We start from the raw sequence: 25,381 nt of genomic DNA, 5'->3' as shown, positions 1-25,381 counted from the left end.
GTGACCCTGGCCCCGCCCCCGCCCTGGCCCCGCCCCCTCGGTTGCCAGGCTCCCCCTGCACGCCCAGGTCCGCGGGACTCTGCGGGGCGCCGCTGCCCGCGGTCGGGCGGAGCCTGCCGCTTGGGGGCGAGGCCGCGCCCCGGCCGGCCCCGGAGCCTATAAAGGGAGGCGACACGCGGCCCGCCCGGCTGGCATCCCCCAGCCGCCGCCAGCCGCGGAGCAGAGCTGCCGCCGCCTCCGAGAGGGGCGCCGGGCTCCGGAGCCATGACCCTCCGCCGACTCAGGAAGCTGCAGCAGAAAGAGGAGGCGGCGGCCCCGGACCCCGCCGCCCGGGCGCGGGACTCGGAATCCGCTCGCGCCGCGCCGGCCCCGACCCCGGCCTCCGGTCTCCCCGCTGCAGCCGCCACCTCGGGGCCCCCGGGGGATGAGCTGTACGCGGCGCTGGAGGACTACCACCCTGCCGAGCTGTACCGGGCGCTCGCCGTGTCCGGGGGCACCCTGCCCCGCCGAAAGGTGCGTCCCCTCGACCCCTGCGCTCTCGGCCTCGGATTTCCCCCGAGTCCCTTCCTCAGGACCTGCGCAACCCCATCAGCTCCTGCTGACAGCGTTGTCCTCGGGGTCCGCTGAGCCCCTCGCCTCCCCGGCACTCCTGTCCTTATCGACTGCCCTGGCCCTCCGGGGCAGAAGGCGCAAACCTCCCTCACCCGCGGCCCCTGTGCTCTGGAGGCTCGGCCCCCGCCTCCACGCAGCCCCCTTGTCGCCCCCAGTCTCGCTGGCTCTCGACTGCTCTCCCCACGCGCCGCCGCCCCACCTCCTCCCTCTCCCCCGCCCGGACTCCTCCCCAGCTTCCCCTTTTTCCAACTCGATCCATCTGGCTAGATGGCCCCCCAGGCTCCGCCTCCCCAGTCTAGGTGTCTCGGATCCCCCAGAACCCCCGCCCCGGCTTCTCCTCTAATTAGAGCAGGAAGGGGTAGAGATGGGGTCCCCACCACTCTTCTCTGATAAGTTGAGGGCCTTGGGCAGGAGAGTGGGGCCAGTGCCCGCTCCTCTTGAGTTCTTTCTCCAGGGAAGTGCTTAGCACCGCTCCGCCGACTCCGGAGAGCACACCCTTCCGAGGGGGCGCCTGGGATCCTGCGCTCGGGCGCGCTGTGGTTCCCCGAGTCTGACGCGCGGGATGCTGGGGGGTGCGAGGGCACCGCTCCCTGGACTTCAGCCCGACCGGACACGGTGGGAGGGGTCTCGAGCAGGAAGGATGCGGGCCGCACCCGCCCTCTGAGTCTCTCCCTCCCGGAGGCCCTTCCTCTGGCCCGAAGGGACCTGGGCGCCCAGAAGCAGAGACCCAAGACCAGGTTAAGGAGAGAGGACTAGAGGCCTTTCCCCACGCAGGCCCCCTCCTCCGCCCCTGGCCCCCCGGCACCCCCACACAATGAACAGCTTGTTGAGAATTTGCATTTTATGAAAATCGTGTTGAAAAACAAAGGGGTCTCTCTGTGCTGCCCAGTTGTTCCTAGTTGGCCCATTTAGGAACTGTCCCCACCCCTGAGGCTAATCTTTGGTTCTTCTTGCCTTGGGGCTGCTCAGGCAGGGCTAACTGGAGCACTGACAGGAAAGGCTCGGGGCCCTTTTGGCACTTGGGGAAAGGGCTGGTCTGGGATGGAGCTTCCTTCTAGAGAGATTGCTTTAGATGATCACAGCCCCTTAAGAGGCAGGGGCCTTCAGCTCTTTCATCTCTTTTCCAGAGAAGACCCCCGCCCCCACCCCGTCCAGTTTCTCTGCTTATGTATGGTGACTTAGTAACTAGTTTGACATCTAAGAATTTTTGTCCCAGAAAGCAAATATATGGCAAAATTGAGACCCAACTGCAGCTTTGATCCACAGCTGATCCCTAAAAAACCTATACTTTAGGATACTTGCCAGTTCTGTCCCTCAGTCTGCTACTTTCAGGCTAGCATTGCAGACTGTCCCGGCCTGGGCCCCGATATGAGCTGAAAAGCTAGATGGAGAGACAGGACTAGCAGGGTCCTCTGGGGTGCCTCAGTAGTGGAGCCTAGGGACCCCTGCTCTTCTTTCAATTCCGCTGGGGAGCCCTTGCCTCAGTTCCAGGATCTGGAAGGCCACCCAGGCTTGGAGACCATTCTAGAGGCCTGACACCCCTCCAACTGGCAAGCCAGCAGGGGACCTAGAGTTTTGTGCATCTGGAACCCAGGAGGAGAGTTGTGTCCCCACAGTTCAGGTGTGGGGTAAAGCCTAAGAGTGATACTAAGAGTTGCACTGGTCAGATAGTTACACCAGTACCAGAGCATTGGAAAAGAGTCATTGGGCAGCGGGAAGTAGGGTGCTGTGCTCAGAGCAGGAGCCCAGGTGAGGGGCCTTCTGGAGTGGGGCTTTCAGCTTTTCTCAGAACTGCACACTCTCCTCACCTGTCTTTCCTGACATTTCTCAACCAGGGCTCAGGATTCCGCTGGAAGAATCTCAGCCAGAGTCCTGAACAGCAGCGGTGAGTCACCAGCCCCGGCCCCTGCTATGGTCCAAAAGAGTGCTGGGGTGGTGGGCAGGGGAAGCAGGACACAGCATCTTGGCCCTGCCTGGAGGAGTCATTCTCCTACCCTTAAATAGGGCTCTCCCCCAGGAGTGAGGAGCAGGTGGGGGTGTGGGCTGTGTGAAGGGGTGGCAGAGCAGGGAGGCAGGGACTTTGAGTCACTGGGAGCTCCTCAACCCACCCCCAGTTCCTGCCAGTTACCCCTCCCTGGAGCAATCTGGATCCACAGGAGCAGGGGCTGGGGGAGTAGGAGAAGTGTGTGGGGATGTCCCGAGCCTGCCCAGCCCAGCGAGCCTAGAGGGCCCAGGCCATAGCCCCGCTAGGTCCAGCTGCTTGGACAGCTGGCTACCCCGGCCCTACAGTCTCAGGTTTATGCTGGTCTTACCTGTGGCCACCCTTTAAGGAAGGACCTGAGGTGTGGGCTCCCAGGTCCCCTTCTCTACTCTCGTCCCATCCCTGATTTGTGCCTGGCTCCCTCTGAAGGGGGCAGATGTATGAGATACATAGCTTTATGACTGGCGTGTGTGTGTGTGTGTGTGTGTGTGTGTGTGTGTGTGTGTGTGTGAATATATGTTAAATTTATTTTTTTTATGTGGTACTGGGATTTAAACTAAGGGCCTCATACATGCTAAACAGCTCTCTACCACTGAGCTACATCCCAGCCCTTTTATTGAGTCAGGGTCTGAGTTGCTGAGAACGGCCTCAAATATGTGATCTTCCTGCCTCCGCCTCCTTAGTAGATGAGATTACAGGTGTGTGCCAACATGCCCGTCTCGTTTACATATTTTACTTTTCTCTTTCTTTCTTAATTTTTTGTTTTGTTTTGCTGTTGTACTGGGAGTTAAACTCAACCCAAGGACATTCAACATCCAGGCTACACTCCCAGCCCGATTTTATTTTTTATTTTTATTTTATTTTATTTTTGTGCATGTGTGTGTGGCACTGGGGATTGAACCCAGGGGCATTTGTTCTACCACTGAGCTACACCCCCAGCCTGATTTTATTTTTTATTTTTTATATAATTTTTAATTTATCTTATTTATCTTTGTGGGGGAGATACTGGGAATTGAACCCAGGGTCATTCTACCTCTGGGCTACACCCTCAGCCCTATTTTTTATTCTTTATTTTGTATTTTTATTTGGAAACAGGGTCTCTTAAGCCAGCAAGGCTGCCTTCGAACCTGCGCGATCCTCCTGTCTCAGCCTCCCAAGCATGGGGATTACAAGCGTGAGCCACCACGCCTGGCTTTTTATTCTTTATTTTGAAGCAGGATCTCACTAAGTTGCAGAGGGCCTTACTAAGTAGCTGAGGCCATCTTTGAACTTGCGATCCTCCTGTCTCAGCCTCCCAAGTACTAGAATTACAAGCAATGTGCCACCACACCCAGCTTTACTTTTTATTTTGAAATAGGGTCTCATTAAGTTGTTGAGGGTCTCACCAAACCACTGAGACTGGCCTCAAACCTGTTGATCCTCCTTTCTCAGCCTCCCAAGTACTGGGATTATAGCTGTGCACTACCATGCCTGGCTTTGCTTTTATATCTTTAAAGGGTTGTAAAAATAAAAAACAAAGAATATATGACAGAGGCCATATGGGGTCCAAAAAAAAAGTCTAAAATATTTGCCATCTGGACCTTTGGAGAAAAAATTCACTGAGCCTTCCAGAAGCCCAGAGAGCACTGGGGTAGAATAGAACTTCCAGTCTGCTCCCACATGGTGTGCAGGGGAAAGGCCTAGCCTTCAGAGTGACGACCTGTGCCCTCACTACTGGCAGCCTAGGCACAGAGGGGCGCGTCCTCCAGGGCCTTCCTGAGGTTGCCAGACTTGAAGGGGCCTGGGCAGGCTGCTTTAACTCTGCCTCTGGCTGGCGGGAAGGAAGGGGGTGGGCAGAGGAAATTCTGGGCTCCCCCAGCGGCAGCGGGTCTGGAGAGGCTCCAGGCCATTGTGTCCAGCCGGCAGGCCCTCGGTGCGAGAAGGGGCGGCCTCAGGCTCCCTTCCCCCAACTCACATCTGGTGGGCTGGCCTCACCGCAGCTGGGAGGAGCAGCTGTGGTCGGCCCTCGGCCTCGTGACTGGCCTCTGGGGGTGGGGCCGCCTTTTCCCCAAAGCTGGGAATCCTGGAGGATCCAGGCTGGGGCTGAATGTGGGGCCTCAGCTACATAGCTGCGGTGGCGCTCACTAGAAGACTGAGGTGTAGCTAGCCTACCTCCTCTAGGGCCAGCCATTTTTCCGTGTCTCCTAACCCCACAGCTGAGGCCATTTTACTAATGTGCTGCTCCACTTGGCCATTTGCATCTGGCTCTGGGAAGCACAGTAAGTCCTTCTTGGATATTCTGGACCAGAACCCTGCCTCCGCAGAGGCCGAGCCGGAGGCCGCCTTTTAGTCCTAACTGTCTTGACCCCGTGTCTCCCACAGGAAAGTGCTGACTCTAGAGAAGGAAGATAACCAGACTTTCGGCTTTGAGATCCAGGTGGGAGAAGCTGGGCACTGTGGGGTGACGGTCGGGAGGCCAGTCTGAGGGATGCACAGACCCACCTCGCTCCTGGCTGAGGGTCCCCTGGTTCATTACAGACCTATGGCCTTCACCACCGGGAGGAGCAGCGTGTGGAGATGGTGACCTTTGTCTGCCGGGTTCACGAGTCCAGCCCTGCCCAGCTAGCTGGACTCACACCAGGTGGGGCCTGAGCCCAGAACACAGGGTTTTGGGAGGGAGTGTAACCTTACTGCCAAGCAAGGGGTAAGAAATCTGTCCTAAAATCAATCCTTCCTCCTACTACTTTGAGAAGGCCAGAAAAAAAGTAGATAGAAGCCAGGCTTTGGATTTAGGCAAATTTGCCATTTCTTTGTGATCTTGTGCAGCCCTGTCTGCAAAATGGGGGTAATAACAGGTCCTTCGTCACAATGGGGCGGGGAGGCCAGGGCGCAGAGCCAGGGCCTGGTAAGCAATGGCTCTTGCTGCTGTGTGCTTCCTTCTGACGAGCTGGCAATCGGCAAGGGCAGGAGCTGGGGAGAAAACAGCATTCCACTGATCTGTTTGACTGATGTGCGAGGTCTGGTCTGAACCCTGTCCCACCCTAGCTCCATTCTGGAGTTGTGTCCCTGAACAAGAAATGTTGCCTCCAGTGGGAGAGCCCTGAGATTGGCAAATGTAGAGTGCCCAGGGTCCAGGAAAGAGCAGTCTGAGACTGTGAGTTGAGTACCCGCCCGCCCCATTCTGTCACCATTCCTGTCCCTGAGCCCTTACTCTACCCATCTACTCTCTGTCTCGATCATCCCTGAGATAGATAGCCTCAACAGGGACATACTCCATCCATCCATTTGTTTGTGTGTTTATTGGAACTGGGATTGAACCCAGGGTCATTCTACCTCTGAGCTACACCTCCAGCCTGGCTCCTATTTTTATTTGGAAACAGGGCCACACTAAGTTGCTGAGAACCTTACTAAATTGCTGGAGCTGGCTTTGAACCTGTGATCCTCCTGTTTCAGCCTCCCAAGTACTAGGATTACAGGCCTGCGCCACTACGCCCGGCTCCATATTCCCTTTTTACAGAAGCTGGCATGCGCTCCCTGGGGTCAGGGTGCTAAAGTGGCACCTGGTATCAGAAGCTGAGGCCTCTTGTGCCCAGGGCCAGCGTCGGTTCCCAGCTGGATGCTCCTCACTCGGCCTCTTTCCTGTCTTGACTGAGACTTATCACAAGCTTGGGCTAGACAGAAATAATCAATCCAGGGACAGCTTGGGTTTGTAAGGGCTCAGACTGTAGGGACAGAGATTCATAGGGGTGGATATCTGGATATCTGAGAGCTTAGCCCCTCTGAAGTTCCTGGCACATAGGCTGGGGTGCTGAGCCTGGATAAGCTGGCAAAGAGAAATAGCTGTGTGTTTTGTGAGTGTGTGTTTTTGGATGGGGTAAAACAGATGCCTAGGAGGTCTCCCAAAAACAGGGATGAGTAGCCAGCATGGTGGTGCACACCTGTAATCGTAGTACTTGGGAGGTTGAGGCAGGAAAATTGCAGGTTCAAAGCCAGCCTCAGCTACTGAGTGAGGCTCTCAGCAACTCAGTGAGACCCTGTTTCCAAATAAAGTATAAAAAAGGTCTGGAAGTATAGCCCGGAGGTAGAAAGCCCCTGGGTTCCACCCCCAGTACCACCCCAAAAAAAAAAAAAAAAAAAAAAAAAATATATATATATATATATATATATATATATATATATATATATATATATATAAATAAAGAAAATAGTGCTGGGGTGTAGCTCAGAGGAAGACTGCCCTGGATTCCATCCCCAGTGCCACACACACAAAAAACAAGTGAGGAGGGGGTGGGGGGCTGTTCCTAGGGGTGTCACCCCTTCCTTCTCCAGCCTAGGTAGGGGCTAGGATTCTTCCCTCAAGCCCTGTGGACAGAGGCTGATCTCCTCTCTGCCTGTCAGGAGACACCATCGCCAGCGTCAACGGCCTGAATGTGGAAGGCATCCGGCATCGGGAGATTGTTGACATCATCAAGGCGTCTGGCAACGTCCTCAGGTATGACTAGGCGATGCGTTGCCAGAGCCATCCTGACTCCCTGGTGGTGTTTCCTCGGCCTGTGCGCAGGCTCACTCAGCCTCTGGTTCCCCATCTCCTCAGATTGGAAACTCTGTATGGGACATCAATTCGGAAGGCAGAACTGGAGGCCCGTTTGCAGTACCTGAAGGTAAGGAGCCCAGAGGCTGCCCAGCCTTCGCTGTTCTCTTCCCAGGCCCCACTCTTTCGGAGGTTCATTCAATCCTCTGAATCTCCTTTAACCCTAAGGCTTCTTCTGTCTACTCCCTGATCTTTGTCTGCACATGTCCTGTGGTTTCCTTCTGGCTGCTGACAGGGGATGGGATGTGTTTTGCAGCAAACCCTGTATGAGAAGTGGGGAGAATACAGATCCCTAATGGTGCAGGAGCAGCGGCTGGTGCATGGTAAGTTGCCTGGGGGTAGAAGGGCTGCCTACTGCCTACCTGACACCCATCAGTGCTTCCCTCTCAGACCTGTGGGGTATTGCCCTTCCCCAAAGTGGAGGTGGAGCAGGGTGGCTGAGCTACTGCTTTGAGTAACTGCCCTGGGGGGATTTGGACACATTTTCAGCTATTCTCACAGTTGCCCTCTGAAGGTGTTATTGTCACCTGCATTTCCCAGGTGGGAGCACCAAGCTTCAAAGAGCCTGTTTCAGTCCTGTCTGTGGCCCCCTATTATAAGTGGTCCTCATAAGACTTGAGTTAGTAATTACTGATTTATGGAGGAGGGGAGTTGGGGCTCTGGGTGGAGCCTGGCCAGGGCCACGCAGATGATCAACAGGAAGGCACAGGAGGTCTTGGGACCCTCAGCTGAGGACCTGGCCCCAGGCCTCAGGCACCTCCCGCCTGTCTTTCCTCTGGCAGGCCTGGTGGTGAAGGACCCGAGCATCTATGACACCCTGGAGTCGGTGCGCTCCTGCCTGTACGGTGCCGGCCTGCTCCCCGGCTCACTGCCCTTTGGGCCTCTTCTTGCTGCACCCGGGGGTCCACGCGGGGGCTCCCGGACGGCCCGGGGCGACGCCGACGAGGGTGTCTACCACACCTGCTTCTTTCGGGGCGCAGAGCCGCCCGCGCTGCCACCCCCGCCGCCCCCCACACGCGCCCCGGGCGCGGTCCCGGCGGAGACTCGGGCCTCGCTGCCCTGCCCGGGGCCGCGGGCCGCGCTGAGCCGCAGCGCCAGCGTGCGCTGCGCAGGCCCCGCTGGGGGCGGCGGCGGGGGCGCGCCGGGCGCGCTCTGGACTGAGGCCCGGGAGCAGGCCCTGTGCGGCCCCGGCCTGCGGAAGACCAAGTACCGAAGCTTTCGCCGGCGGCTGCTCAAGTTCATCCCCGGACTGAACCGCTCGCTGGAGGAGGAGGAGAGCCAGCTGTAGGGGCCGGGGCGGGTGCGGGAGCTATTTATTTATTTATTTGTAACAGCCAGTGCAAACAGTGTGGGTGGTGGTGCCGGGCCCAGAGGACCCCAGGAGCCCAGAGCAGCGGGAGAGGGTCCTCGCTTGCCCTTGCCGGCATGGTTGATTCACGGGCTCGCCTCTGCCAAGTGATATGGGGAGCCCTGGTCCCTACTCTCCTCCTCCCCCGAACTCCAGACAGAGGCGGGTTAGGGGAGAGCAGGAAATTGGGGCTGGGAGAGGTTTGGGAGCCAAAGATGGGCTTGCTACCCTACAGTCTGGGTCAGTAGTGCCTTGTGGGGTGTCCAGGGGAACTCCTGCACCGGCGTGGGCGCCCCTGTCCCACTGAAGCCCTCTCCTCAGCTTTACTCGCTCCCCTCTCCTTAGCCTTGGGGAGAAGTGGCCCTCCGTGGGCCATCCCCTCTCCAGTACTATTCCAGTGAACCAGCCGGCTCCCCGGGGCAAGGTGCTGGTCCCCTCCCTCTGGCCTTGACCCTAAGGGCTCAGCCCCTCCTCGGGGCCTGTAACTAAGTGGAGTCTGGCAGGGCTGGGGTCCTGGGTTCTGTGTCCCGTGGGGAACAGGAATGGGCATGTCCAGGTGAGGGGGCAGCACAGACTGTTCCACCGTCTTGCATATGTTGCTTCTGAACCATGAATTGTATAAAATGGACAGTTTTTTGCATCTGTGTCAGTGCGGTGACTGCCTGAGGGGGAGGAGTGGGCTCCGGCAAGCTCTGACTCCTACACACACACACACACACACACACACACACACACACACACACACACACTTTTACATCTTTTCTTGCAGCCTCAAGCACAGGGAAATAGTTTGGGAGCTTAACCTGCATGCATGGGCCTGAACTGAGGCTCCGCACACTCTTTAGAGCCTGGGCCTCTGGTTTAAGTGCATCTCGAGCCTCCCTCCCCGAATAGCCACAACAAGCCTTCTTAAAGCCCTTAACCATCCCTTCATCCCTGTAGGAATGCTTCGCTCCCCTTTCTTCCTAGTTTCTGAGGCGTCGCCAGAGGGACAGAAGCCAGAGCAGCAGGGACTTAGCCACCATCCACCCAACAACGGTGACAGGCAGTCACTGATCGCCACATTGTTCTGGAACTCACAGAGAAACTTCTTCCAGAATGAGGGCTCAACCCTGCGCTTCGGTGTCTGACCCGGCCCGCAGCGCCGTCTTGCCGGCGGCCGCTCTCCAGCTTGGGCTCTCCCCACAGTTCTCAGCGCCCCCCTCTCGGCCTCCCACCCGGGCAGGCTACAGTCACCCCACTCCGTGGCGGGGCCCTGTTTTATCCTGTCACACTACGCGCTCCTGACTCTGATGGGCTTTGTGTTCCGCCTGCTCTGCCCACCCGTGAGGCTGCACGCCTGGCAGCAGGGCCGGGGACGCTCCTGTGTTAGTCACTGCTTTATTCTTGCCCGATTCTAGCACACACGGTAGATCCCAATATAGAATGCACCAAAGCATCTCCAGGGGTGATGGCCGCCTTCTTTGGGGGACCCAAGGCAAGTGAGCTGCTCAGGGCCACAGCAAGCTAGAGGCAGGGGTGGACCCGGGTCTTGCGGTTCTCTGCTCCTGCCTGGAAGTAACCGATGGATGGAGTGGTTCCCAAGAAGTCTAAGCTGGCCTTCTCTGGCCAGGACGCTGCACCGCCTCTCCTTCCTGCACCATGGCTGCCTGCTTCCTTCTTTTTCCCCTTAGCCATTCTTCTCCACAAAGCAGTCAGGGCAATCTTTCCAAAAAAGCAATCAGATCACAACCCTTTGCTTAAAACCCAGTACGCCTGCTACCCCAGGAATGAAAGAACAATATCCAAACTTTTTACCACCGCTTATCATAACCTGTCCCTCTGAGCAAACTGTGAAACGCCAGCCTTTCCCCAGTGCTGACAGCAGCCGCATACGCCTAGCAGTTTGGCAAATGGCAGTATGTGTGCAGCGCCCGTCCTCCGCAACTGTGTTGGGGTGCCCTGCATGATGCCCTCCAGGGCCTGGCCTCGGCCTCTCCCTTCAATCTCAAATTGTTTCTCCTTTCATGTGACATGTTTTATTTGAGCCACACGCTCTTCCTGTTCTGTTTCTTGTCTGTGGGAGGCTCTCCTGACCCTCGGGTCTCTGCTTCCCCTCCCCAGAGGCTTTTCTGATCTGGCTTGGTCTGATGTTTTTCCTACACACAGTATTCTTGATCTCAAGTCCCCTATCTCTTCTTCATGGTACTTTCTCCAGCTGGTAATTATACCAGCTTCCTTTGTATCATCTGTCTTTTGCCTTTGTGAGGCAGGAGGCCCAGCCTCCTTTCAAGTTGTGCCTCCAGGGTGTAGTGAAGAGCCCGCCCCAGCAGGTGCTCACTAAGCCCTGCTGAGTGAAAGAGCGGCTCTGTGGGCCCACCCTGCACTGGGCAACCCCGCTTCCGCCTCCACCCGCCCGAGCGAGGGACCCAGCCCCTCCTCGGCTCCATCTGTAGCTGGCATCTGTGGGTTCCTCTTGTGAAATCCCTTAGGGGCTGGGTGGTGGCTCCGGCCCGGTGCTTGCACCTGGCTGCCCTCTCTTTTCTGGTCCTAGAAGAGGACGTTTGGTAAAGAAAATGGAGCTTCTCCAAGCTCGGTGTTTGAACAGCTGTTGAACGCTGCATAGTGAGGGCAAACACCAGCTCCAGGCTCGAGTCAGGGGAGCGGCCCTGTCAGCTGCCGGGCCAGCCGAGCACCTCACTAAAGGGGCTCGGGCCTCCCAGGCTTCCTCCCCGTGCGGCTGGTCTGGGGAGGGATGCCCGAGGGGGCGCCTGGCCTGTGCACGCAGGGGAGGGGGCAGGGCCAGACCCCACCTCTCAGCCGAGGGATGATGCCGCGCAGCAGCCTCCTGCCGTGTAGGTGGGTGACGGGAGTGACTAATGCGAGAGCTGTGATGCTAAAAATTAACCCGGGATCGTGCTCGGCGGAGGGGTGGGGGCGGATGGGAAGGGAGCGGGGACTCAGAATACCCTGCGGTCGGTATTCCCCCGCCGGCCGCCTTTCCCCTCCCCTCCGGGGACTCTGTGGGGGCCCTGCCTTGGCCAGAAGCGCCCCGGTAATTCCAGGGGAGATTGGACTCGTGTGGGGTGAGGACCTGGCCCCAGAGATGAGATCCTGGTCCGAGGTCCCCACAGAGCCCATATCTGCCCCACCTCCCCAGTACAGTGACTCTGCCTCACAGCCCCCTGGTCCTGCCCCTCGTCCTGGACCAAGGGCAGCGGTGGGAGCAGGAGCTGCTGGGCAGGGTCCCTTCCGCAGGCTGGAGCTGGGGACCTGAGGGTGGCAGCTACACAGAACACAGGTAGGGGACCATTTCCCAGAACACCTGCACTTACCACACTGTGCTACCCCTCCACCCCCACCCAGCCGGCCCTGGCAGTATGCCTAACACCTGTGCATCACTGCCCCTCATTGATTGGCTAATTGATTGATTCGCCTGTTTATTTACTTATTTGTTTATTGGTTGATTGTGGTACTGGGGATTGAGCCCAGAGGCATTCTGCCTTAAATACTCCCATCTCAATTTTATTTCTTATTTGGAAACAGGGTCTCTCTAGGTTGATGAGAGTCTCACTACTTGCTGAGGCTGTCCTCAAACCTGCAATCCTCCTGTCTCAGCCTCCCTAGTACTGGGATTACAGGCATGTGCCACCATGCCCAGTATTGACCTGTTTTAAAGATAAACTACTGGGTTAGGGGTTCAATCCCCAGTACAAAGAGAAAAATAAAGCATCTAGAAGTGACCTCGTGAGTACTCCCATTCTTCCTGCAGGGCAGAACAGAGACCTTGGGCTGAATGGCAGGAGAGGTCGCCAGTCAGCTGCTCTGGAGCTGGGGGGGCTGACTAGGAGGGCTGCAATATCCCCAGGCCAGGAGAGACCTCGGGCTACCTGGCTGGGAGGCTGGCCCTGCATTGACAGGCGGAGGTGCTTGAAATGACCCTGAGGAGGGCGGGGAGGCTCAGAGAAGCGAGAGAGAAAGGGAGTCCTAGGGGTGGAGAGGGAGGTAACCCAGGAGGCTCCTGGGTAGAGTATAACGTCAGGTGCTGCCCCTGGCCGTGATCTCAGAACACTGCACCTCTCTGAGTGGCCACACCAGTGGGGAAGGGACAGATAAAGGCAGGGTTCTCCCGTCAGAGAATGTACTGGAACACCCTCTTTCCCGCCTTAGAACCCACTCCTCCAAAGCCCTGCTCCTCATTTTAAAAAGATTGAGCATCTTTTGACCCCTGCCCTCCCATCAGATCTGGTCCCTCCTGCCTCTCCTCACCCCCACGGTGGCTCCTCAAGCTGGGGACCCCTGCCCCAGTCACCTCTGTGACCTGTGCTGGCATGAGGCCTGGCACCCAGAGAGCATTCAGACAGCACTGACTGAAGGCAGGCCTGTCCGAGTGAATGAACCGTCTGTTCAGAACATGGACCATAAGTGATTTCAGCCAATACTTCTCTGTATGGCCTGGAAGCTTGGTGTGGGCTGGGCGGGGAGGAAGATGAAGCACACTCACTAAACTGCCAGACACTGGAGATTTTGCTGTAAGGGAGACCTAAACCTCAGGGAACCTGCCCTTCCTGGAGTTTGGCCCTGCAGGAAAGAACATGCAAATTTTATACAAAAAATAAACATTAGCGGGGCGTGGTGGCGCACGCTTGTAATCCTGTAATCCCCGCACTTGGGAGGCTGAGACAGGAGGATCGCACAGGTTCAAAGCCAGGCTTGGCTACTTAGTGAGGCTCTCAGCAACTTAGTGAGACCCTGTTTCCAAATAAGGTGTATAGCCTGGAGGTAGGAAAGCCTCTGGGTTCCACCCCCAGCGCCAGCACCACACAGGAAAAGTAAACATTATGCAAATTTTCTCTGGGTATCTTTTCCCACTGCTCCCCTGCTGATTCCTTTACAGCTGGCCTGGTCTTCTGGGAAACCCCCTGAGTGAGTGACAGCCCCTCAGGCCCTAGTAGGCACAGCACCATGGAGCCCCAGATCTCCCTCTGATGGTAGGCCAGGCTGGCTCAAATCACTTTTTTTTTTGGTACTGGGGATTGAACAAAGGGGTGTTGTACCTCTGAGCTACTCCCCTAGTCCTTTTTTTTTTTTTCCCCTTGCGGTTCTGGGGATGGAACCCAGGGGCATTCTACCTCCGAGCTATACCCCCAGCCCTATTCTTTATTTTTGAAACAGGGTCTCACTAAGTTGTAGAAGACTCACTAAGTAGCTGAGGCTGTCTGCGAACCGTGATCTTCTGGTCTCAGCCTCCTGACATTTTTTATTCTGAAACAGGGTCTCACTAAATTGCTAAGGCTGGTCTTTAAACTGCAATCCTTCTGTCTCAGCCTTCCAAGTACTGGGATTACGGGCATCAGGTTCAAGACCAGCCTCAACAATTTAGTGAGACCCTGTTTCAAAATAAAAAATAAAAATTGGACTGGAGGTATAGGTTGAAGATAGAGCACCCTTAGGTCCTATCCCCAGTACCACACACACATACAAGCACTCCAGTGTATGTGGTGGTGCCTGTAATCCCAGCTGCTGGGGAGGCTGGGGCAGAATGATCATTTAAGCCTAGAAATTCAAGGCCCTGGGTTCAATCTTTAGCAGAGAGAGAGGAGAGGGGGAGGAGAGAGAGAGGAGAAAGCAGGCAGGCAGTAATCCCATTACTTGGGAGGCTGAGACAAGAGAGTTGCAGGTTGAAGGTGAGTCTTGGTAATTTAGTGAGACCCTCAGCAACTTAGTGAGACCCTGTTTAAAAAAAACAAATAGGGCTAGGAGTATAGCTCAGAGGCAGAATTCCCCTGGGTTCATTCCACAGTACCACAAAGATGGAAAGAGGAAAAAAGAAAAGCAAAGAGAACAAAACACCCTGGAGGCTCCCCATAGGATTTACCGGATGGCTGTTGAATGAGGATTATTCTAGAGACCACTGAGACCCTTTCGAGCAAAACTTTATCTTTCCAAATGTTGGCCGAACTCAGTTACCCTGCGGTCAGGTCCAGTACAGGCTGGAGCTCTTAGAGCTGGGCGATGCCGTCGCGAGTGTCCCGCTCTGCGGGGCTGGCTGGCTGTGCAGTGAGCGCTCGAGGTGAGGCTGGGGAGAGGAGGCGCTGAAGCACCCAGCAGGCAGGACTTCCCCGTGGGCAGGAGGGTCCCGAGGGCGACCACACGGGCTGCGATCCTGGGGCTGGAGCCCGAGGCTGCGGGGCTGAGAGTGCGGCGGCGCTCCCGGGTGGGCTGGCTGCGCCCTCCCCTCGCCACCCTGCCCCACCCTGAGGCTGAGGGCTGACGCAGAGGCAGCCCCCATCCCGGGGGCGCAGCCGCCACGAGCTGGGTGGGGGTGGACACGGGGGCTCAGTTGTGTTTTGCAGGGAGCTGGGAAGGAAGCAGGTGGCGGCGCCTCCCGGGAGCAGCAAATCTCCCGCCCCAGGAAGCCCAGGGTCGCGGGGCCCCGGCCCCCTCCTCCCGCTGCCACCGCCCCGCACGCGCGGGGGCGTCTCACCCGGGACCCCCGGGTGAACTCGCCTGCGCTCCCCGCTTCGTCCCTGCCCAGCCCACCCGCCGCACTCTATCCCGGCGCCCGCAAACGCCAGCCGGGCCGCGCCGCCTGCAGATCCCGGGGTCCCGCTCTCCCCAAGGCCCAGCCTGGAGGGGGCGTGGCCTGCCGGCTCGCGTGGCGGCGGCGCCCTCTGCCGGCGATCTCGGGAAGTGCCCTGCCTTGTCGCGCCGCCCAGGCCTCTGGGTCTCAGCCTTTCTTGACTCCGCCAACCCTCTTCCTGGACGCGACGGCTCCAGCTACTTCAGTCTCTCTGCCGCAGGTTCGTGGCCCTCCTGGGGCTGAGTTTCCTTCCCTATGAAATGACTATCGTGAAGTCTAAATGAAGAACTACGAAGGGAGGCTTTAAAAACCAAAATGGAGCGTCTGAGGATGAGGCTGGTTGTTAGAAATGTTAAGGATAAGCGGGGGCCCCGCTGGCGCACGCCTGTCATCCCCAGCGACTCGGGAGGCGGAGGAGGAGAATCGCAAGTTTGAGGTCAGCCTCGGCAATTTAGCGAGACCCTGTTTCAAAATAAAAAAATAATAAAAAGGCCTAAGTTGGATGCCCCTCAATTTAATCTCCTGTACCACATTTAAAAAAAAAAAATCCCGGGGAAGCTCACAGTAAAATAAGATTGTCTATGTACAAATTAGGGATAAACAATCTGAAAATAAAATTAAATAATTAATCTTAAAAATAAAATTAAATAATCTTATTTAGGTGTGTGTGTGTGTGTGTGTGTGTGTGTGTGTGTGTGTAAGTGAGGGGGGGAGAGAGGGAGAGAAGGAAATGAACTCAGGGATGTTCTACCTCTGAACTTCAGTCCCAGCCCGCTTTATTATTTGTGTGTGTTACTGGGACTTGAACCACCCAGGGGCATTCTATCTCTGAACTATACCCTCAGCCCTATTTTATTTTTTATTTTGAAATGCTCTCATTAAATTCTGGAGTGCCTCACTAAATTGCTGAGGCTGGCTATTTAGCTGCAATCCTCCTGACTTAGACTAACTTAAAGTACTGGGATTACAGGTATGTTGCCAGCATGCCTGGCTTTATCTCTTTTAATTTTTTTTTTTTTTTTTTTTGCAGTACTAGAGATTGAACCCAGAAGCATCCTACCTCTGAGCTACTCCCCCAGCCCCATTTTTATTCTTTGTTTGGAAACAGCATCTCACTGAATTGCAAAGGGCCTCACTAAGTAGCTGAGGCTGTCTGCAGAGTGTGATCCTCCTGTCTCAGCCTCCCAAATGCTGGGATTACAAGCCTGCGCCACCACAACTGCTCCCAGCCATTTATTTAGTTAGTTATTTAGTTTTGAAACAGGGTCTTGCTAGGTTGCTGAGTCTCACTAATTTGCTGAGGATGGCCTCAAATCTGCGGCCCTTCTGTCTCAGTCTCCCGAGGACTTGCATCCAGCAAGTCAGTGCCTCTGACCTGGCCCCCTTCCCAGCACTGCTCTTGACCACGCGGGCATTGTTATTTTTCCAGTGCACCTAGCATTTCCCTATCTCAGCACCTTCCAACTCTTGCTCTGCCTTCATGCCCTCTGCCCAGGGGGCCTTTCCCTTGCTTTGCTTAGCCTGACGCCCTACGGCCTCTTCAGGAGCCTTCTCTATGTCCTGATCACCGCACCCTCCAGCTCCTCACCCCGCTGTTTTGTGGTAGCACTTCTCATTATAGGACGTACTGTTACCTGTGTTTTTATCTGTATCCCTCTCCTAGAATGTACCCCATGGGAGACCTGGACTTTTTAAGATTTTTATTTGTTCACTGGCACATAGCAGGCCCTGAATAAAGTTCATCCTTTTCTTTCTTTTTCTTTTCTTTTCTTTATTTTGTGGTACTGGGGATGGAACCCAGTGGCATTCTACTTGCGAGCTATACCCCCAGCTCTATTTTTTATTCTTTTTTTAAAATTTATTTATTTTTAAATTTATTTATTTTTAATTGGTGCATTGTAGTCATATATCAATCACATTGGAGTACAAGACTTGAGAGGATATACAAGCACATACCATCCAATTAGCCCTCATTTAGCCCCCATCCCATTCCCTCCCCCTCCCTTGATCCCATGCTTGTTTGGTGATTAACTTTGATATATTTGTTTATGTACCTCCTATGTTTTAAAGAGGCTCCGTCCTCCCCTATTCCATACCCTCTGATTGGTCACATTAGTTGCTTCACTATAGGGCCCTTTCTATAGCTCAACCTCTTCCTGTTGCCCCTTTCCTCCTAGTTATTGCTGATTAGGGGAAGCATCTGATTTATATTTTCTGTGATATTTCTCTGTGCATGCCGCGTTGCAAGTACCGATCCCACTCTTGACGGCCCCAGTAGTGGCCTGGCTATCCGGTGGACTGATCCAGACCTTGCTGGCTCAAGCAGCGGCCTTGCCTCATGGGAGGCCCCGATTCTGGTCTTGCTGGCCCCCACACCGGCCTAACCCCTCAGCTGGCTTCGATCCCAGCCTCGGAGGCCGCAGTAGTGGCCTTGCCTCACAGCAGGCTCCAATGCCAGCCATTGGCCCCGGCACCGGCCTAACCTCTCGGCAGGCTCCGATCCTGGCCTCAGGGGCCACAGCACCTGCCTTGCCTCACGGCAGGCTCCAATCCCGGCCTCGCTGGCCCCAGCACCGGCCTAACCCCTCGGCAGGCTCCGATCCTGGCCTTGGAGGCCCCAGCACCGGCCTTGCCTCACAGCAGGCTCCGATGATGGCCTCATTGGCCCCAGCCCCAGTCTAACCCCTTGGCAGGTTCCGATCCAACCTCGGAGACCTCAGTAGCAGCCTTGCCTCACGGAAGGCTCCAGTCCCGGCTGCTGGTCCCGGCACCGGCCTAACTCCTCGGCAGGCTCCAATCCCAGCCTCGGAGGCCCCAGCACCAGCCTTGCCTCACGGCAGGCTTCGATGCTGGCCGCTGGCCCCAGTATAGGCCTAACCCCTTGGCAGGTTCCGATCCCAGCCTCGGAGGCCCCAGTTGTGGCCTTGCCTAACGGCAGGCTCCGATGCCGGCCATTGGCCCCGGCACCTGCCTAACCCCTCGGCTGGCTCTTATCCTGGCCTTGGAGGCCCCAGTACCGGCCTTGCCTCACGGAAGGCTCCGATGCCAGCCTCTCTGGCCCCAGCACCGGCCTAACCCCTTGGCAGGCTCCGATCCTGGCCTTGGAGGCCTCCGTAGCGGCCTTGCCTCACGGAAGGCTCTGATGCTGACCGCTGGCCCCGGCACCGGCCTAACCCCTCAGCGGGCTCTTATCCTGGCCTCGGAGGCCCCAGCACTGGCCTTGCCTCATGGCAGGCTCCGATGCCGGCCTCACTGGCCCCAGCACCGGCCTTGCCTCACGGAAGGCTCCGATGCCGGCCGCTGGCCCCGGCACCGACCTTACCCCTCGGCAGGCTCTTATCCTGGCCTCAGAGGCCCCAGTACTGGCCTTGCCTCACGGCAGGCTCCAATGCTGGCCTTGCTGGCCCCAGCACCGGCCTAACCCCTCGAAAGGCTCCGATCCCGGCCTCAGAGGCCCCAGCACCAGCCTTGCCTCACAGCAGGCTCCGATGCCGGCCTCACTGGCCCCAGCACCGGCCTTGCCTCACGGAAGGCTCTGATGCCGGCCGCTGGCCCCGGCACCGACCTTACCCCTCGGCAGGCTCTTATCCTGGCCTCGGAGGCCCCAGCACCGGCCTTGCCTCACAGCAGGCTCCGATGCCAGCCTCGCTGGCCCCAGCACTGGCCTAACCCCTCAGCAGGCTCCGATCACTGTCTCTGGGGTTATTTTTTCAAAGGTTCCAGGTGTAATGTATCAGATCTCTGCCTCCCCTGAGTACTGGCCACTGCCATTGTCACTGCTTCCACCATTTCAAATCCTTCCCAGGCTCTTTTTCCACTCTGAATGTTGTCCAGTGTTCCTAAGCATGCGTGACGGTAGCATTCGACATTTGGTGTAATTTCTCCAAAAATAAGGTTAGTAGGATCCGGTTTCTGCTTCTCCTGAATACAAGTCTCCACCGCCATCGTGGAAACCGCTTTCAACACCGTCTTTCTCCTTGGTCTCCGCTAAACTTTCTCCTTACAGGTGATGTCCAAGAATCCTAACAATATAGAGAAACAGCAGTCCTCGTTCACGGGGAATTTTTCCATAAGTTCCAGTGCATTTAGATAAGTTTTGTCTGCATCTCCAGTGTCCTGGCATCTGCAACGGCTTTCTTAACTCCTCTCCGATATTTTTCTTTTTCTTTTCTTTTTTTTTTTTTTTTAATAAGAGAAGACAGTATATGTGGTTTGAGGAGATAGTGGGATCAGGCAGTCAGTAGCACTGTGACCCGGTCGGTTTCCCCATGGGTCCAGAGTGCTCCGCACTACTCTGCCTGAGGCCCAGAGTCTCGCGACCCGGGCCCCGGCTGGCATGCCTCGCGTGACCCCCACCCGGGACCCAGGGTACTGGGCCTGGTTTCTCCAGGGGTCTGGCGTACTACGCGCAGTTCGGCCTGGGGCCCAGAGTTCCGCGACCTGGGCCCCGGCTTGCGTGCCCCGCGCAACCCCCACTCGGGACCCAGCATCTTACTGTGCCCAGTTTCTCCAGGGGTCTGGCGCACTACGCGCGTTCCGGCCCGGGACCCAAAGTCCCACGACCCGGGCCCTGGCTGGCGTGCCCCGTGCGACCCCCGCCCGGGACCCAGTGTCTTACTGTGCCCAGCTTCTCCAGGGGTCTGGTGTGCTACACACGTTCTGGCCCGAGGCCCAGAGTCCCACGACCCGGGCCCCGGCTTGCGTGCCCCATGTGACCCCCGCCCGGGACCCAGGGTACTGGGCCCAGTTTCTCCAGGGGTCTGGCATGCTACACGCATTCTGGTCCGGGGCCCAGAGTCCCGCAACCCGGGCCCTGGCTGCATGCCCCCTTATTCTTTATTTTGAAACAGGGTCTCACTGAGTTGTAAAGGGCCTCACTAAGTAGCTGAGGCTGGCCACGAACCGCGATCCTCCTATCTCAGCTTCCCAAATGCTGGGATTACAAGCATGTGCCACCACACCCGGCTCTTTCTTTTTTTGGTGCTGGGGATCCAGCTCAGAGGCATTCTACCACTGAGCTACATCTTCAGTTCTTTATATTTTTTGTTTTGAAACAGGGTCTTTCTAGGTTACGCAGTCTCACTATGTTGCCGAGGCTATCCTCAAACCAGCCATCTTCCTTTCTTAGCCTCCTAAGTACTGGGATTACACGTGTGCCACCTCTCCAGCCCCTGGATAGAGTTCTGTGTTGATGTGAATGGATCCACTTTCCTTCGCTCTAAAGGCCAGCAGTACCCCTAATATCCAGTAGAGGGAGCTACCACACAGCACTTTGCAGGGCTGGTGCTAGGCTGGAAGATATTTATAAAGCCTTCGGGCTTCTCGCCTCCCACTCCATGGGTGCTCCCAGGGCTGGGACCGGAAGCAGAGCCCCCCTCCCCCGTGCTAATCTGCCCTGGCAGCCCGTGGCTGGCATGCAGTGGCTGCATCATCTGGAGTGCTCGGGTGCCCAAGACCAGAATACCCAGCCTAGCAGATTTGGACACATCCCTTAGCAGCTGATGCTTCTAGAGACAGGTCACACCCTGTCCCTGGCTCGCAAAATGAGGGCAATGACAAGAGTGCGCTGTTCGCTCACGGGTTTGCCGTGAAGTCCAGACAGGAGCGCGTGTGAAATGCTTCATGAATATAAACACTGGACAAATATAATGTATAACACTCTTTTGAATCTGGCAGCAGAAGAGGAGAGATTAGGGTACTTACAGGGACTTAGTAGCAAGGCTAAATGAAAGCTGGTTTATGGAGAGGATTAAGGTAGAGAAGGAGAAGGAACTTTAAAATAACTAGTAGCTTTCACCAAACACTTACTTGGAGCCATGGCGGAGGAACGTGATCTGCAAACATTGTCTAATTATAGCCAACACTTCCACAGTGCTGACCTCCGGCCAGGACTTAAGTGCTTTATGCATACAAACTCATCAGATCCCCGCAACTCCAGGGGGAAGACAGTATCACTGTCCCTGTGTTACACACAAGGAATCAGAGGCACGCAGTGCTTAAATACCTGGCCCAAGGCCACACAGACAGGGCTGGGATTTATTTATTTATTTATTTATTTATTTATTTATTTATTTATTCTTATGGTAGTGGGAATGGAACCCAGCTACACCACTAAGCTACACCCCCAGTCCTTTTTAATTTTGAAACAGGGTCTTGCTAAGTTACACGGTGCTGACCGCAAACCTGTGATTCTCCTATCTCAGTCTCCCAAGTACTCGGATTAAAGGCATGCTCCACTGTGCCCTGCACCAGGACTAAGATATGAAACCAAGAAATCCACCTCCTGGAATGCCCTCCCCGGTCCTGAGGAGCACACCACATGGCAAAGGAGATATTATTCTTCCATTTCCCAAAGAAGAAACAAGGCCCGGGAAACTTACAAAGCCACTCTATGAACTAGTGTACTCAAGCCCAGCCTCATACATCCCATGTCTGGAGGAGGAAGGGAGTCCAGAATAGGTGCAGGGTTCTCCCGCAGGGGCAGCGACAGACACTACCTTACCTGCTGACGGAGAGAACAGAGGTGGAATGAGGATGAGGGCTCTGGGGGAGGCCGTTCCAGGGCCTCAACTTATTACCGGGAGGCCTGGCCAGGAAGTGGTAAGTGTGCTGATAGGCTGTGGGGCTGTCTGCAGTGGTTCCTCCACGGCCATCGGCACCCCATGCCTCAGAGAGGCTGCCTGACACCGGGAGGCAGGAGTAGCCCATAGGTGCCACAAGTGCCCCTCACCCCGATCCCTGGCTTCCAGCCTGTTACATAAGCTACTCAGGACTGGAAATAGCCTTGGCTAAGCCAGGCTGGGCTGGGGGGCATGATGAATGGTCTCCGAGAGCATCAGCTGACTGCCCGCTGCTCCTAAAGTGACCCAAGGGGCTGGTGGCAGCTCAGGTTACCTGGCTCTCCCCGGGAGGCGGCTCTGCCTGGCCGGCAGGGCCCGTTCCAAAGTAGCTCTCTGTCTGGACATTTATGGTACGGCCGGGATCGTCCTGCTCACAAGCCTGAGCAGCTAAGGCACTTGCAACTACCGCGTGCACTGGCCCCCGCCCTGGAAGCCACAGCCGGGATGCTGGTCCCAAGCAGGTGCTTTGGGAATCTGCAGCTGGCGCCAGGAGAGCTGACAGCACTGCTCCTCTGCTGAGTGCTCCCAAGAAGAGCAAGAGGGGTCTGGGAAACTAGGGGCAATGTTGCCTGCCTATAATCCCAGCTGCTTGGAAAATGAGACAGGAGAATCACAAGTTGAAGGACAGCCCAGGTGATTTAGTGAGACTGAGTAAAAAAAAAAAAAAAATAGTAATTTTATTTATTTATTTTTATTTTTATTTTTGTGGTACTGGGGGTAGAACCCAGGGGCTTTTCTACCTCCGGGCTATACTCCCAGACCTATTTAAGATTTTATTTGGAAGCAAGGTCTCACTATGTTGCTGAGAGCCTCACTAAGTAGCTGAGGCTGGTTACGAACCTGTGCGGTCCTCCTGTCTCAGTCTCCCATACGCTCAGATTACAAGTGTGCGCCGCCACACCCGGCTTAAATAATAGTAATTTTTAAAAGGGCTGGCAGTGGGGCTTGGTGGCACATACCTATAATCCCAGTACTTAGGAGGCTGAGCCAGGAGGATCATAGGTAGAGACCAGCCTCAACAACTCAGACCCTCAGCAATTTAGCAAGATTGTGTTTCAAAATAAAAAATTAAATAAGGCTGGGCATGGTGGTACATGCTTCTAATCCTAGAACTTGGGAGGCTGAGAGAAGAATCACGGGTTCGAGGACATCCTCAGCAAGTAGTAAAACTCTCATCAGCCTAGCAAGACTGTTTTTTTTTTTTTTAAATTAATAGGGCTTTGGGTATAGCTCAGAGGTAGAATACCCCAGGGCTCAATCCCCAGTATCACAAAAATAAATAAATAGATAGATAGATAGATAGATAGGTAAATGGCTGGGGTGTATCTTAGAGATAGAATTCCCTGGGTTCAACCCCTAATACCAAAAGAAAAAAAAAAGAAAAAAGTAAAAAGTAAAAAGTAAAAGGACTGGAGATGTAGCTCAGTGGTAGAGCACATGTCTAGCATGCCTAAGGCCCTGGGTTCAATCCCCACTGCTGGAGAAAAGAAAGTTATGCCTGGGGCCACTGGGGCCACTTCATTTCTGTGCCTTTAAATACCTCCTCCTCCTCCAAGTACTTGGGGAGTTGAGACAGGAGGAACACAGGTTCAAGGCCAGCACAAACTAACTTAGTGAGACCCTGTTTCAAGAAGGGCTTAATATGTATCTCAGAGAGAGAACACCCCTGAGTTCAATTCCCAGGTCCATAATAAATAAAAATAAGTACTCCTCAAAACACAAATAAGAAACAACCTCTTCTTAAAAATAGTAATGCTTTAAGTGATCTAACAGTTAAATCACCTAATCATTCTCCGGCAAATCCTTCAGTGGGTGGCACCCACTTTTACTCCATGACCCTGGGATCCTGGGACAAGCAGGAAGCCAGCACTAATCTGTGGGACATTTTCTAGAAGAATAGAAGGTGGGTGAGTTGCCACATTTGCTGGCCACAAATTCCCTGCACTGGACACACACACACACACACACACACACACACACACACACACATACACTGTGCCAGTATGGGGAATGACCTAGAAAGATTTGGGAAAGCTCTGATTATTAATATATTTCAAAAGAAAATAATTGGTATATTTCAAAATAGTTGTGTCAAAATGGAGGCAGACATGGATAAAGAAAGGACTTGGTTTTGGCCTAACAACAGGCAGCTATTCCAGTGTAAATCAACCTAGCTCAGAGTACTTAACAAGTCAATAGAGGAGAGCTAGGGCTTCCTCTTTCTAAAGACAGATCTACATGATCTAGGGGGGATGGGGCAGGGTTTGGCCTTGCCCTCCATGAAAGGAGACACCTTACCCCACCTTGCTAGGGGAGGTACCTTACAGGGACGTTCACTACGTCAGAGCCACGCAAACAAGATGGAGGTCATGGATATAAAAAGTCCGGTCCACGTGTAAGCCCTTTGGTGTACTCATTCGAGTCATCCCCTCATGCCATCTTGGCATGGGGCTGTATTTCTATTTTCTGTATTTCTATCTTTCTAATAAACTTCTTTAAATCTTCAGCAGCTGTCCAAGCGATGAATACTTATTCTTAGCTTAGGACAAGAATCCACGGTTTTTCTGTTTGTCTGTGTGTCTGGTGGGGGGGGATTACTACACACCACGCACATTTCCCCCCCCCCAGCCTATCCCCCGCAACACACACCACCAGCACCACCACCACCACCACCAGCACCACAGCAGCAGCAGCAGCAAGGTAAGACTCCCTTCCAAACTGCTAGTGCACACCATACGAGCCCCTCCTGTGCCCAGGCTGCCATGCTCTCCGCGCACGTGCCTGGCCTGTGGGAACACAACCCTCAGCGTGGTCTAGAGGGCTGAGGGCACTCCCCCACTGTGGGTGAGCCAGATGGGGCTCCCTGGGCACCTTCGTACCTGCCTGCCTGTCCCTCCAGGCACACTCTTCCTCTGGTGCTTGTCACTGGTAACCAGAGCTGGGTCTGCTGGCCAGAGCAGGAGCGGTATCTCCTGGCAACGGGAGTGCACACAAGATCCAGCTAATCTGGGCTGCCCTGGTACCACAGCGTCCAGGGCAGCCCCACTGGTGAGTAGCTCAGCCAGCCACTGCAATTTAAAAACTTCTGCCGCCCCCATCTTCTTCCTCCCTCCCTCCTTTCTTTTCCTGTTTTCCTCTTTCTCTCCATCTACCTCCCTCTTTCCCTTCTCCTCTCTTCTCTTTCCTCTCTCTTTTCTTTCTTTCATACTGAGGGTTGAGTTCAGGGACATTCTGTCTCTGAGCCATACCCCCAGCCATTTTTTATTTTATTTTCAAACAGGGTCTCTCTAAGTTGTTGAGGCTGTCTTTAAACCTGAAATCCTCATGTCTCAGCCTCCCAAGTGCTGCGATTATAGGCATGTGTCACCACCACACCTGGCAAAAACTTCTACATCTTCTATCCCAGCAAACTTCAAGTTCTAGCCTGGCCAAGAAGGATCCCTCCCCCATTTCTTGTTTGTTGGTTGGTTGTTTGGTGTTAGGGATTTACCTCAGGGCCTGGTACAGGTTAAACATAAACTTTACCACTGAGCTACATTCTATCTCCAAGCTACATATCTCACCCCTATTTTTTATTCTTTATTTTTTTGGTGGTACTGGGGATGGAACCCAGAGGCTTTCTACCTTCAGGCTATACTCCCAGACCTATTTTCTATTTTATTTGGAAACAGGGTCTCACTAAGTTGCT

General features: G+C 55.1%; 1 protein-coding gene across 1 annotated transcript; it reads left to right on the top strand.

Annotated features, from left to right (window-relative positions):
* Window positions 1-264: 264 nt before the first annotated feature.
* On the top strand, window positions 265-8,451 carry TAMALIN (trafficking regulator and scaffold protein tamalin; the record flags this gene model as incomplete). Its single annotated transcript, XM_080705887.1, has 8 exons — window positions 265-513; window positions 2,448-2,497; window positions 4,955-5,009; window positions 5,111-5,213; window positions 6,971-7,064; window positions 7,167-7,233; window positions 7,420-7,486; window positions 7,946-8,451. 8 exons carry the CDS (start codon window positions 265-267, stop codon window positions 8,449-8,451), a joined length of 1,191 nt encoding a protein of 396 aa, XP_080562013.1.
* Window positions 8,452-25,381: the final 16,930 nt, after the last annotated feature.

This window comes from Muscardinus avellanarius (genome assembly GCF_963383645.1).
Source record: "Muscardinus avellanarius genome assembly, chromosome: 11".
NCBI classification, from domain to species: domain Eukaryota; kingdom Metazoa; phylum Chordata; class Mammalia; order Rodentia; family Gliridae; genus Muscardinus; species Muscardinus avellanarius.
Note: the sequence above shows the minus strand (reverse complement) of the source record. Positions and strands in the feature narration are given on the sequence as shown.